This window comes from Strix aluco, chromosome 4 (genome assembly GCF_031877795.1).
Source record: "Strix aluco isolate bStrAlu1 chromosome 4, bStrAlu1.hap1, whole genome shotgun sequence".
NCBI classification, from domain to species: domain Eukaryota; kingdom Metazoa; phylum Chordata; class Aves; order Strigiformes; family Strigidae; genus Strix; species Strix aluco.
The window spans coordinates 19,016,789-19,031,037 of record NC_133934.1 but is presented as its reverse complement, the minus strand read 5'-3'; the positions used below and the strand labels follow the sequence as shown (position 1 = coordinate 19,031,037).

At 36.4% G+C, this 14,249-nt stretch overlaps 1 protein-coding gene across 13 annotated transcripts in view; it reads left to right on the top strand.

Annotated features, from left to right (window-relative positions):
- KCNIP4 (potassium voltage-gated channel interacting protein 4) overlaps positions 1–14,249 on the top strand; it is a 441,759-nt gene that overhangs the window by 380,977 nt on the left and 46,533 nt on the right. For 12 of the 13 annotated variants that reach the window (XM_074822243.1, XM_074822244.1, XM_074822246.1 and 9 more), the window contains one exon: positions 11,136–11,260. In XM_074822243.1, the coding sequence (XP_074678344.1) occupies positions 11,136–11,260 (125 nt within the window). Of the gene's footprint in view, positions 1–5,863; positions 5,966–11,135; positions 11,261–14,249 lie in introns of all 13 variants that reach the window. The other variant, XM_074822241.1, reaches the window with a different exon arrangement.

The following is a 14,249-nucleotide window of genomic DNA, read 5'->3' as shown; positions in this document are numbered from 1 at the left end:
AGATTCTTCAAAAGAAAGCAAGTGATCTTGTATAAATACATTTCCTGTCATAGGGGACAAGCTTAATTTTACACATGCTCTGGGAGTGCGTGTATTAAGTGGTATTAAATGACCAAAGTGGTAGTGAAAAACTAGTACATTTTCAGGCTTTACACTGACGAAGATCTCTGCAATTTTCAGTGTTTATGCTCCTGGAGATGTTTATAATAGTTTTAGATAATGTTTGCATTAAACATTTGTATAGAAACTGTTCATAACATAAGCAGTTTTTCAGGTTGAAGAGCTGCATGTGTGTCATGGGAAGGCATGGTCTGAATAATAAAGCTGTATTTGGGAAATTTAATGAAGCCTGTAAGGGCAAAAGTGTGGCCATTTCTCTGTTTTATATTTTTTATACTTTGACACTTCTCTGTTTCTTCTCGCCTGTGGTATTAGGTTTTTTCTCTATTCTTTCATCCTTTTCCATTTGCCAATCCCAGAAATGCCCAACTGTACTTACTGGTTTTGACAAGATCACTTATTCTTTGTCCTTCATTTTCAATCCATGTTCAAGTACTATTGGCCTCCAGACTTCCTAATTGACTCTGACTTCTAATTTATTGGTAGAGAAATGTGGCTACCAGATGCTAATCTGCATCTGCCATTGGGAGGCTGATTTAAAATAGTATGTAGAAGGGAATTTAAAGTGAAGGAGAGCAATCTGACTCTTGAATGAGTGTTTCAAGGTAGTCCCTAAAATGCTGCAATACATTTTTTCAGCTCAATACCTTCATAGCTTCTCCCTGTAGCAGATCTGATGTGGTTATAGGGCTTTAGTAGTCCTTGAAACTGACAGGTATATTTTGCAATGAAAACCAGAAAGTTAGGGGCAGTAGAGGTAGAATCACTAAAAATATGGACAAATGAGATTGGCAAGAATGTTTTCCTGCTTGGCAAAAAATGCTGATGATCTGTCAGGTAGCCTAATGACAACTCACGCAGTTCCTCGACAGGTGTTTCCAAAGAACTGAGGCTGAGACTTATAAATATTTATGTTGTACATCATTTTGTTTAATTCCCAGACTCACTACACAGAAGGAACACATACTCTGATTTGGCTCTCTTCCACAAGTTCTGAACTGTGAATATGAAGTCTGCACTTAATTTTGTCTCCCTTGTCTCTCCATCTGTGCTGAACCATTAAGTTTAGTGGGGCTGCCAGCCCTTAAGGCCCTGGGAGAAATTCCATCGTAGAGCTGAAATTGAGTGTAAACCATTATGCCAAGAAAACACTTCATGCATTTTTTTTTTTTTTTTTTTTTGTGTTCAGAATCTTTGTCACTTCCTACCAAAATTTTAGATTTAGGAAAATGACCCGTGCAGCTTGACTTTCAGGTCTTATACTAACCTTTTTCAAAAAGACCCATTCAGAACTAATACAACATAGGCATTTTTCCTGTTTTCATGGGAAGACTTAAAACCCTGTAGGTGAACAAAATTGAATTTCCAGCACAACTGGGAGCTTAGCTGTACTGGCAAGGCATTGGATGTGGCCAGTGGATTGTAAATACTGCTGACTAAAAGGTGGAATGAGGTTTAGGCGGTGGAATCTCATCTGCTGTCTTTGGGAAATAAAGGAGAGACTTTGAGGAAGAAGAAAAGTAAACAAAAATAAAAAACCATGGAGAGGAAAAAGAGTGGGGAAAAGGTAGTTTTACAGGTGACTTTTCTCTTTCATTGACAGTGAAGGAAGAAATTATTGGGAGAATTGTTTCTGGTTTTTGAACTTCCTAATAAATAGGATGATTACTTTCCCCAAAAGCTCTTTTAGGACTATGCCTTCTACATTGACATTTATTACCCAAATCCAGTTACAAAAAGGCAGCAATGAGGTGGAAGGCAAGGGAGGAGAGTGCTTCTTTGAACAGAGGGCATTTGATGCGGGCAGGAAAGATGGGCAAGACTTCGAGGGCAAAGGCAGCCATAGCACAGTCCATCTTGTGCACTTATTGGGGGTATGAGACTGATTTATCTGCTACATCAGCAAAAAGTGGCCTATCTGCCTTGCTTTCATGCTGACTACAAAGAATTTGCAAAGAAAACAATCATCCTTAGAGAGATGTTTTGTCTCTGAAAACTTCTGCAAAAATCCCTTGGCTTGATATCTTTCCTGCGGTAGTCTCCTCTGTCTCTGTAACAACAGAGCAATATGTAATATGTACTGTCTTTCTAAAGCTGAGATCATATGTCTGAAAAAAGTAAATCTGTAAAGAGTTAAGATAGTCTAGGTATAGATGTATATGATTAGAAATATATGTTCATTTATAAATATAAAAATTTATAAATAACTTATAAATATAAATAACAATTTTTATATTCTAACACATCATTTTTCCTTATCTTTTAAAGTCTTTTATGACTATATTAATTTTTTATTTAATGAGGAAAAAATTTTGTGCTTCTTTGTGTATTTTTTTGTAACCAGCAGTGTCAGATCTACATCAGCCTGCCAACACTGTGATATTGGAGTGACTAGGTCACACACATAAAGTGATCTGGAGGCTTTTGGCCAAATATGATTTTTAAAAGTGGCAATTCAAAAAAAAAGTGTACTGACCATGTATATGCATGGTACACTCCAAATTAAACTTGTTAATTGTAGAGTTACAGTTTTATTAATTGTAGAGTTATAGTTCTCCAGTTTAAAAATCTGTAAATCAGAGGTTTAAGGCGTTGGTGCATTTTTCAGTTATAACTACAGATACAAATCATGATAAATAGCAGTAACTCTTAAAGGATATCTAGTATGCCCAATATCTATATGGAGCACATATATCAGTACAGCAGTACCTAGATATGAGAATGCATAAGCCATGCTCCAGTTACAGGGCATTTTGTGAAGCGTGAGCACCTCTTGGGACAGTTGGCCACATTTCCAGCTGGTGTCATATGGAGACGAGTTCTAGGACACTCCCACAGTGAATTCTGGGGAAGAGTATGTATCACAGTTTAATTTTCACCGCAGAGGAGCAAATTATCTAACCCAAGAGCAAGCAGCACCAGTTAACTAACCTGAATTTGAAGAACCTTCGCAGTTAACCCAGAGGAGCTCATGGCTGATTGGATTAGGGATAACAGCTATGAAATCTCTAGTCAACCATTTATTTAAAAAAAAAATCAAGAGGACTTTGAAAAATTCAGCTTCTTCTGAATATCTCTCTGCAGGCTAAGAGTGACTATTTTTCTATTCTGGAAACTTGAAGGAAGCAGCATCAGTCCATCATTATCAGTGTGTTGGTGCTTCATGGCTCTTCATCTTTTCATGAACAGCTGTTTTGAAGACTTGTAATATGATAAGAATCTCTTACTATATAATAAATAAATTTTAATCTTAATTAGCTTCTTAATGGCCACAGTTTTTTCTTCAGCCTGTTTCAAACTTGGTAAACAGCTACAGAATTCACAGAAATTATTACAATATTACATCTTAATTAACACTTCTAGTTTTTTAATGTGTATTAAACACTGACTCAGCATAGGCCCAGTGTGCAAAATGTTTTCTCTGTATTAAGTAGTCCTTTGCTCCTGAAAAATCCCATTGAAAGCTGTAGTACTGATCAGGAGGTCACGACAGTGGACTGCAATGACTGCAGAATAAACTGACTTCAGTCACTTCGAAGCTTCCATGCTCCTTCCTCATACTGTAAGAAGACAAACCAATTCCTTCTCCTCTGCCCTGATTTTAGTGAGATTTTAAATTAGCTGCTAGAAGTGAGCACAAAAATTATACTGTCCTCCTAAGTTACTCCTCTGATATTGCTCCCATATATTTCATTTTATTTTTGACCTTGATCATACCACTGCAAAGCCCATATGGTTTGTATTGAATTCCATGAGCCTTTGTGTGAGCATAAAAGTAACAAAATTGTTTGCTTACTCATGGCTTTGAGCTTCAAACCCTTTGGAAATAATGTGTCCCTTTAGGTTTTGCAAAGCACTGTATTAATCTTTAGTAATTACATAGGTAGTGGACCTATGTAATTATATAACTAATACATGGACAGTAAACTTTGCAAACCTTAACTCAAATTAACAAGCTAGAAGTAGATATTTCTAGATCATGTCTATGCTAGAAAAATTCCTAATAAAGAAAAAAATCTTTAAGATAAATTTCCCTTGTGTTCAGGAATCTACAGTACAGGCATAGTGTGATACTTCAGATAGTGCCAGCTGAGACCACAAGGTATCCATTTAAAGGCTCAGATTTTGTACTCAAACTAGAACAATGGAGTTTGAGATGCCCATTAGATCACAGGTTGTCTTTTATTTTATGCATTTATCTGCACAGTGTTTCTGAGTTGAGCTGATGGTTAGGTGTTACAGATGGTTAAGGTTACAGATAATAAGTGTATTCATTCTTATTATTTCTATCAAAAGGTTTTGACATTTCTAGAGATGGTCATTTAGGTCCATCTGACCTTGTGCTGAAACTGGATTGTTTCATCCATTCACCAGAGCTGCTGTTCTTGCAGAGGCAGAACTTGCCTGGTAATGATTGATTTTTTAAGGCTGTGATTGTGTCTTTCCTGGTTTTCCGCACTTCTTTCCTTCAATGTTTTACTTGTATACAAACTGAGAAATATTTTTTCTTTCATTTACAAAGTTTAATATCCTTAAAGCCGTCTTCACTTTCTGTTCCCAAATACAAGTACATACTTTCTCAAGATTGTCTACAAGCTCCATTTAGTGTTACAGGTGGGAGGTTCCCACCCTGTCTGCTTTGGTGACAGGGAGGAGACTATTGTACATCATGTCACTAACACCAGTATTCAGCACAAGTGTAGTAGTGAGGATAACCCAGGATTATCCTGGTGACTATGCTGTTAGCACAGGAGCTGTTAGTTGTGTCTTTTATTTCCTGCCCCATCTGTTTTGCATTCTTGCTGTTGTAGCAAGAGCCATCACAGAGCAGAGTTTGTGTGTGAGCGCATGCAGTCGAGATGAAAAGTGCAGGAGTTGCATAATGTCCAAACCTAGCTCTACATTTCTTAGGAACATAAATAATTTACTCAGTTGTTTTACAGATGTTAAGTCTGTCATTTGCGGCAAATATCCATCTAGGAAATGTTTGCTTGTATCATCCATTTTGTATAAAATGGTTAGACCTCACAGGCCGTTACTCTTGACAATTTCCTTCACAGTAAATAAGGGTAATGCTGTTCACCTGCTTTATGGCACATGAACATTAACTATTCAGCCATATCAGTATTTAAAGATGAAAATATAAATAATACTTATGTTTATATATATGTAGAATGGCAAATATTAAAGAAAAGGGAGACTAGTTACACATCATGGTTGATATTTTAATATTCAGAAAAGGCAAAAGTACCAGGTTGGTTATCACAATTGCTGAGTGAATTATATGGGAAAATTCATCTGTGGAACTAGAAGACTGCCAGAAAGGACAACAAAAAATATATTTGAGATTTTATTTGGTTTTGTTTTTGTTTTCCATATTGAACTTCAAAATCAAAAATACTTAAAAGTCTTTAAAATATTTTGGCATTAAAATTTTTACAAACACTCTTACCTTGTGTTGTTTCAAATACATAATCTGATACTTCTTTGATGTTTTCAAGTGGGTTAAAAGAACTTTTTAAGAGATGCACACATACAAAAAAACCACCCTTTACTGGAAAGATACAAAACCAAACCAATTTTGTTGTCCTCTTCAAAAATTCTGGTTGCCCTTTGCAATTCAGGATGACTGACGTCTGTTTGGCCTTTTCCCATCAGGATTCTGCTATAATGATGAACTCTGCAGCATGCACAGAAATTGTTCACAATCCTATGTTAACAGTCCTGATAATATATTTTTTAGGTTTCCTCTACGCTCAGAACAGTACCAAACGCAGCATTAAAGAGCGACTTATGAAGCTCTTGCCCTGCTCGGCTGCCAAAACGACATCTCCTGTTACTCAAAGCAAGTTTTATTTTTCATTTGATTTTTTTTTATAGGTTTGCATGCATCAAAAGTTATACTTTCATTAACTGCTCATTTGAGAAACAAGATATCTACTGAAGTAATCTTATGCTCTATTGAGGTGTGAAAGGAAGTGATGAACAGATTCGTGGGCTGGTATCAGATTTGTCTGTGCAGAGCTGGATGGCAAGATAATAGTGCCAGGGTCTGCCGCATAGGAGCTGCTGGATTGGCACTTAGGCTCTTCAAGCTAACTGAGAAGTGATTCACTGGTTAAATTAAATACCTGCTCTCAATGTATTTGAAAAGTGGTGTCTTTTTGTGTACATGTGTGCACGTGTCTGTGTGTGCTTGCTATCCAATACACAGGATAGTATCAGCAGTACTGGTCTAGGAGGAAAGGCTTGGCTCTGCAGGTTTTGACTACGTAACATCAAACTATTTAGGGAACGAGACCTAAAATATGTGTCTGAAAGAAAAATAAAAATGAGATTGAAAAAAAAGTATGGGAATGTAGAGATAAAGCAAAAACACACTGATGGTACCTTTAATGTCTTGATATGCTGTGAGGAAATAACATCTCTCCAGGGTAGCTAACAGATAAAAAGAGGGGGAGGGAGGGAGAGAGAGAGAGACATCCATACCTAGATACATATGTACCTAGATACATATATACCTAGATAGTGATAAATTATAGTAATAATACTAATGACTTCCTATATAACTTGGCTACTATAACTGATTTTAAAATATCCCTGTGAACCCAATTCAGTCTAGATTAATTTGGCTTAATACTAGGCACTAATCTGAACACCTGAGTTTACAAGCTTAGTGCTCCTGTGTTTACTGTATACTCTTCTGATAAAGCATATCAATATAGGGTAAAAAAATACCTCCAAAAGCAGTTCTTTTTGTCCAGTGATTATGGGACAACTCAAGGCAGCTTGACTACAAACACATGCCTCTACAAAGTGCCTAGACTTCAGTGGTATGGATCTCGACTTTCTTTTTGCTACCCCACTTCACTGTTTTTCATATGCTCCTAGAGAAGACTGTGGTATTTGCTTTCTTTTTTAACTATTTGAGATCTCGAAGATGAAAACCACTAAAGATGCACAGTGACTTTTGCATGGTGGCTTCAGCTGATGTGTTTTACTTGAAAATAGCTTAAAAAGGTTAGTTACTGTCCTGACATCTGCTAATAATTCATTATGTAGAAGTTGCTTTCAGCTATGTGGCCTGAGTAATATAGCCTTAGACTATAAAAGGAATCATAGAATCATGGAATCACAGAATCACAGAATGGTTTGGGTTGAAAGGGGCCTTTAAAGACCATCAAGTCTAACCCCCCTGTCATGGACAGGGACTTCTATCACTAAATCAGGTTGCTCAAAGCTCCATCCAGCCTGACCTTCCACACTTCCAATGATGGGACATAGAATAGAATGAGGAAATAGAATAAGAGGAATAGAAGGTTTGATCTTTTTGTTTGAAGTTGGATCGAGAGCAACACATGCTTATTCCTTGCACTTTTTGATGTGAGCTTTTTGTCTGCACAGGTAACAAAAAATATTTAGAGTCAGTCTTAATAACCTTGACCATGCAAAACTTGTATTTTCTTGCTGACAGTGTTTTATAAACCAGAAGTCAAAATAAAACTTGCATTAAATATTTCATATTTGAGAACCAAGTAGTAAAAAATGATTCCTTCAGCACTTTTCTCTGTACTCTCATCAATAATGAAATGCTATATTAAGAATGTTTTATTAAGTAAAAATATTAAATAAGAATATCACTGTAGACACATATTGTTATTATTCCATTTTGACATAACGTGCTATTTGATTTCTGCTAGCATAAAAGAAGCAACATTGTAATGTAGTAGGAATGAAGCCAGCACTACCTACAACAACAACCACAAAATGTGAATTCCTTAGAAATTTTAAGGGGAATATTTTTAAGCTAAGTAATTTTTTTAAATATACACAGCCTGAATTTGCACTTCTGTGCTTAACTGCTATCAATATGTACAGAAAAAGGTTACTTGAATAGATAAAATCTTATTTCAGCATTCCCATTCAACAAAGCATATCAAAGAATGCTTTTTTCTTGTTTGTGTGCTTTAGCCTATTAAGCCTAAACTTAATTCCATCCTTCCTTAGCTAAACTTTTAAATGCATCTGCTAGAGACAGGACCAGAGACAAGAATGGTTCTGGAAAATAAAAGCATGTGTGCATGCAGTTATTAAATAGATAGGGGAGCGATAATTTAAGGTTTGTGCAGGCAAATGCATGTGTACAATTTTTACATATATGAACTGAGCCCTAACTTTGAACATGCTTCTCGAACTGCCATTATTTGAAGAGTATGTCTGCTTTTTGCATTGCTTTTACCATTTTGTTCTTTAATGAACAAAGAAAGGTTCAAAGCATAGCTCTTGTAGCAGATACATTAAAAAACTGTCTTTACTATTTAGCTGGAAGAAAACTAGTCATTAGTGAAATCAGCAAGAATATTTTGTTTAATATATCAATGAGTGAATATGAACTTGTTTCTGTTTTTCAGATGACATGTTAAGTCTTTTACAGAAAAAAAAAAAAAGAACAGAACCCTTAACTTTCTTAGGCTGAAGAAACTGGAGAACTGAAATAACTAATTTTTCATTAATGCCATAGAAATCTTTAATGTTTAGAAACAGATATATTTTCACACATTTTTAAAAGTACAGAATTTTATTCCAGCCTGGATAACAGTAACCATAAGTGTGAAGAAAAAAATTAAAAACCTGCAAGTGAATCATGAATGTTGTAGTATTTTAATCAGCATAGTTGGCACATTATAAGAAGTTTATGGTGATCTTATTTTTGGATTATCTATAAGAGACTACAGAAATAGAGTGTGAGAGGACTGTTATACTAAAAATTTTCTTTAACAGAATGACAGCATCACCACGCTGCAGTCTTCTACGTTCTCACTGAATCATTAAAACACAATAAAAATGTTTATTGCTAAGGATATACTAAACATTATGCTCAGCATCACATTGTCTGGCCTTTATCTCTAGCATCACATTTATTATGTGTATTCATTTAGCTTCTAGAACAGCTTGTAGATGTCTCTCTAGCTAGCCAGATGTTTCAAGAATGGATGCTCAGAGAGTTCATTTCCAGTCAAGTCCCTTTCTGTCTAAACAATAGCCCATTTAAATCCCATGTAGCTCCTGACATGTAAAACACAAGTGACTTTACAACAATATCTATTTTCAGGTTGACTCATTTGTCAGTTTAGTATAAGCACCTAGTGTTGACTTACAGTTGACAAAAAAACATTCAGCTGCATATCTACAGCATGACATTGTTATAGGGAGTTTAGTAACTATATAAAGAAAATGAAAGATAGATCTCTTAAAATATGATGGAAAGGCTTTAAAAACCTTACAAAATAAACCCTGGGTGTTCTTATGCTGAGTTAAAATGGGACTCAAGAACTTTGCTATACCTTCCCTAGATTAGGAAGATAGCTTCTTAAATCTGGTCCAATTCTATTCCAGTTTCATCTATAAGGGCTTTGCATCTCAGCATGTCTCTTTAAGAAGAGAACCAAAATGTTCTCATAATCTTGTGATTTCAGATACTGGCCCCTTAAAACTATTATCAAACATCATAAGGTCAATGTAGTTGTGTCAGTTGGGTTTTTTGTCAATAGCATTTACATTGAAAGTTTTCACAAAGATGGCAGCAGTCTATATCTATCTGAGATAACCTATAAAGAAAAATGAAAGAGAAACATCTTATAACTTGCCCACAAACTAAGAGACAATGGGCATTCTGAGATAAGACTGTGGGTGACACTGAGATCATCTTCCTGAGATGAGTGCCAACAGCAACATCTCTTTGGCAGGAGAAGAGACAAGACCCTACAATTTTGTGAAGATTTATCCAAATAATTTGCATATTTTGATTATATTTGTTTAAAGATTGTTCATTTTTTGTTTAGCTGAACTGTATCTTCTGATGCCAGATTTTTCCCAAGCATCCTAAAGTTATTATTACTGTGTTGTAGCAGAACAAAAATATGTGAACTAAGCATAATACGGTTTTAATTGAGTATTCTAATATTGTGCTCTTGTGAAAATTGAACTGAATAAAACTTTATTTTAAGAATGCAGAGTCCCACACTCTGATGAAATAAAATATATATCTTCAGCTTTGAAGAAGTGACAATTCTGTGTGTTTGTTTGCTCTCAAGTTACATTTCTATAGTTGGTTTAAATCTTAAACCAGAATAATGCAGTGATTTGATTAGATTAGTTTGGCATACTATATAAGCTATGTTTAATGCTGGGAATATTTAAAAACAGATACACACATTCATATTTTAGATCAAGTATACGGCTGGCACCCCATATAAAAAATACATACTGTAAGTTTCTTTAGCTATTTTATTGAACTTTCACATTTAAAACTCTACCTGGAAAAAAAATGCATTGCTATCTCTCATTCTTTTGGAGCTGCACTCAGCTGTAAGCCTTGAATGTGTATATATCCACATTCTTATTCACCTAATGATAAGGTCACAAAAATACTCATGTTCCCCACTTAGGCTGCTCACTATAAATAATCATGTTGCCCTGAAGGGTTTGTTATACAGTACTCAAAGTAAGGTGTACTGTTGAATATGCAACATCAATCTCACACGCTTTCCAAAACACAGCTTCACAGTAAAATGAGAACATTGAGAATCCCAGTCTGATACAGTGGATTCACATCCATTAACTAACCAAGGGAAAATTTCCAGTATTCTGAAGTCACTGAAGTTTTATAAAATTGTTTTCTTTACTCAGAGAGTCATAGAAACAGAAAAGTCATTCTGAATATGTCATGCATGCCCTTGCAGAATGTTGGCTTTCCAGTTTATTGCTATTTGTACTGATGTGATAACATCCAGACTGCTGGATCATCACTGCTGTTCCATGTTCTGTGCACCCACTGAAGCAGACAGATACCCTTTCCCTCTCGGTTCAAAATGAACATGCCATTTGTCTTTAAAGCTGCAAAAGCTGTTCTTTAAAAGAATGTAATTTAACTTTCTTTTTTCTGCAAGGGTTAGATATTTCTACATCCTATATTTCTTGTTGAGCTTTACTTCTCTGTCTCTTGTATTCTGCAGACACTGTAGAAGATGAAATGGAAATGGCCACAGTACGACATAGACCCGAAGCTCTTGAACTGCTGGAAGCACAGAGTAAATTCACAAAGAAGGAACTTCAGATCTTATATAGAGGTTTCAAGAATGTAAGCACTTCCTTTTTGAATTTACCCTACATTTACAGGATAGGCCACTGCAATCTCGACGGTATAAGAGCAACTGGCAGTGAAGCTCATGGGATTCAGTAGGTAAATACTGCATGTCTGGTCAGGTGAGGAAACAATCACTCTGTAGCAACTGGGCTGTTTAACGACCAAAAGATGCATACAAATTAGAAAGCATCCAGAAGAGAATAATTATAACTTAGTATAGTAGGACTTTGTTCAAGGACAGATTGAAAATTGTGTTTGAGTTGTCTAAAGATGAAATAATGGTAGACAATGTAAGTCCTGAAGAATTTGATCAGTGAGAAGAAAGACTTTTTATTTTTGTGTTCATGATAGCTATCACAAGAAGTAATTGGCATAAAAGGCACTAGAGGAATTTTTTGTTAGGTGGATGGCAGTAGATGACTTCTTCAGCCCTTCCTAGCTCCTGAAGTATGGAACCTTGTCAGATCCCTTTACTAGGAGTCACTATTTGTGATTTATTTGTGATATGCTCTATTGGCAGGACCAATGCTTTTACTTGTCGGGGATCCCCACTGAGGACCCCAGTGCATGAATGCAGTCTGTCTGGTTTTCCAGCATGCATTTACTGTCCTGTGGTGCTGGGCTTGGTGCTGGCATGTAAGGCACCCATGGTTAGTACAGCAGAGAAATAAGACACAAAAATATTTTACTAAGTTTTATAAAATTCTGGCTCTATACCAAAAGTAAGAGCTGCTCCCGATTTTATTAATATTATACAAAAAAGCTGCTTTCTTAAAAAAATAGCCTTTTTCTCTCTGTTTTATTCTACTATCTTTCATGCAATCAATACTTCTATGGGATATTATATGCCATTAACATTGGATAGAAAATACTTGATATTAAAAAAACCTTGAATAATAGCAATTGCTTGCAAATCATGAGTGTGTAATATTAATCTATGTACTCAGTTATGAGGACTGCAACTGTACAGGTGCTAAGTCTCCTGCTGAGCTGGAGGTAAAGATAAATTTAATTACATTTATCACCTTTTGATTTAGTTTGTCTTTCACCCTTAAAAAAAGGGCCACCTTCTTGCCCTTGGCATTTACCACTCAAGTGAAATTGTGTAACAAATCATAGTAATGCTAAAAGCACAATGAACCTCAACTATGGAAGCAGAGAGGATATTTTCAATAGCTTGTACAAGAAGAAGTGTAAATCTTACAGAATTTTTAGATGTCAAGTATTTTGTAATGAAAGCAAGTCATGCAAACGGATGTTTTAAAACGACATTTTTATCAAAAGCCTACAATGCAAGTAAAATACAGAGTCACTTAATGTGTCTTGTCTACATATCATCCCCAGTTCCAGAAGGTATATAATGTTGGCATGTTAGTGATTAACAGTGATTGCTCTTAAAAGCTTTTAATTTCCTCAGAGTACCAGAGAACATTCCCCTGCTAATGACAGTATTCCCTAGGTATTGCAAATCATGAACTAATGTCCCTAATTATCTAAGGCAAAAAGGTACAAAGTATAGTGGATAAAATAAGCCTTCTCTCTGTTTCTCTAAGAATAATTATTTTTAGAGTCTCAGAATTAAGGACCTTGATAGTTCTATGCATAAAATGAAGTATGGAAAAAGAGAGTAAGTTATAAGAAAGTATTTTAATTCATTACTGTTTTACCTTTTTTGAAAAGAGGAATTCCAGCTGTTCATATTCTTTTGTGTTCTAAGATGTAGGTTCTACTTACATCAAAGGGGTGTCGATAGTAATACATCTTTATTCAGGTGTTTCATTTCCGTATCAGTACATGATAATTCAAGACATGCATGTATAAATATCTTTGCCTATTTTGAGCTAATGAGCATGAACTTAATTTTTTTTCTGTTTAATATAATTGCAAAATTATCAATTACTTTCAAAAATGCCATAGAGCATGCCTAGGGCTGGTGACTGTTATAAAAGTAAATCTGTTTAAAGCAGTAGTCTTTAGCCCAAACATTAGACTTCAGAAATGAAGGATTTCAAAACTTTCAGTTGAGTTGGGGTTTGTTTTGTTTCCATATTTATCAGTTTCTCCTGCAAAATGCTCTAAAGCTCTATGAGCAGCTTGCCTGTGTGGATTAGTTCATCTTTACCACCACTACATATAGCTTTTACCAAATACAGTTTCAGCGGCTTTGGTGGATACAGGATGGCATTAAAGTGCCTCCCATGATCTGCGCTTAGATGGTCTCTCCCTGACAGTGCTCAGTCATCCACTTCTGTCTGCCACAGGCCACCTCCCTTCTGATCCAGCTTAACACTATCCTGCCAATATCTCCAACCCTGTATGCTTCATGTGGGTCACGCAGCTGGAGAGCAGCTTTGCAGAAAAGCATCTGGGGGTCCTGGTGGACACCAAGTTGAACATGAGCCAGCAATGTGCCCTGCGACAAAGAAGGCAAATGGTATCCTGTGCTGTATTAGGCAAAGTAATGCCAGCAGATCAAGGGAGGTGATTCTTCCCGTCTACTCAGCACTGGTGAGGCCACACCTGGAGTGCTGTGTCCAGTTCTGGGCTCCCCAGTACAGGAGAGACACAGACGTACTGGAGAGAGTCTGGTGAAGGGTCACAAAAATGACTAGAGGGACAGGAGCTTCTCTCCTATGAGGAAAGGCTGAGAGGGCTGGAGCTGATTAGCCTGGAGAAGAGAAGGCTCAGGGGATCTCACTGATGTGTATGTTAGCATCTATATCAATATCTGAAGGGAGGGTGTAAAGAAGACAGAGCCAGGGTCTTTTCAGTGGTGCCCAGTGACAGGACCAGAGGCAATGGGCACAAACTGAAGCACAGGAGGTTCCTTCTGAACATCAGGAAATACTGTTTCACTGTGAGGGTGACTGAGCACTAGCACAGGTTGATCAGGGAAGTTGTAGAGTCTCCATCCTTGGAGACATCCAAAAGCTGTCTGGACATGGTCCTGGGCAACCTGATCTAGGTGGCCCTACTTGAGCAG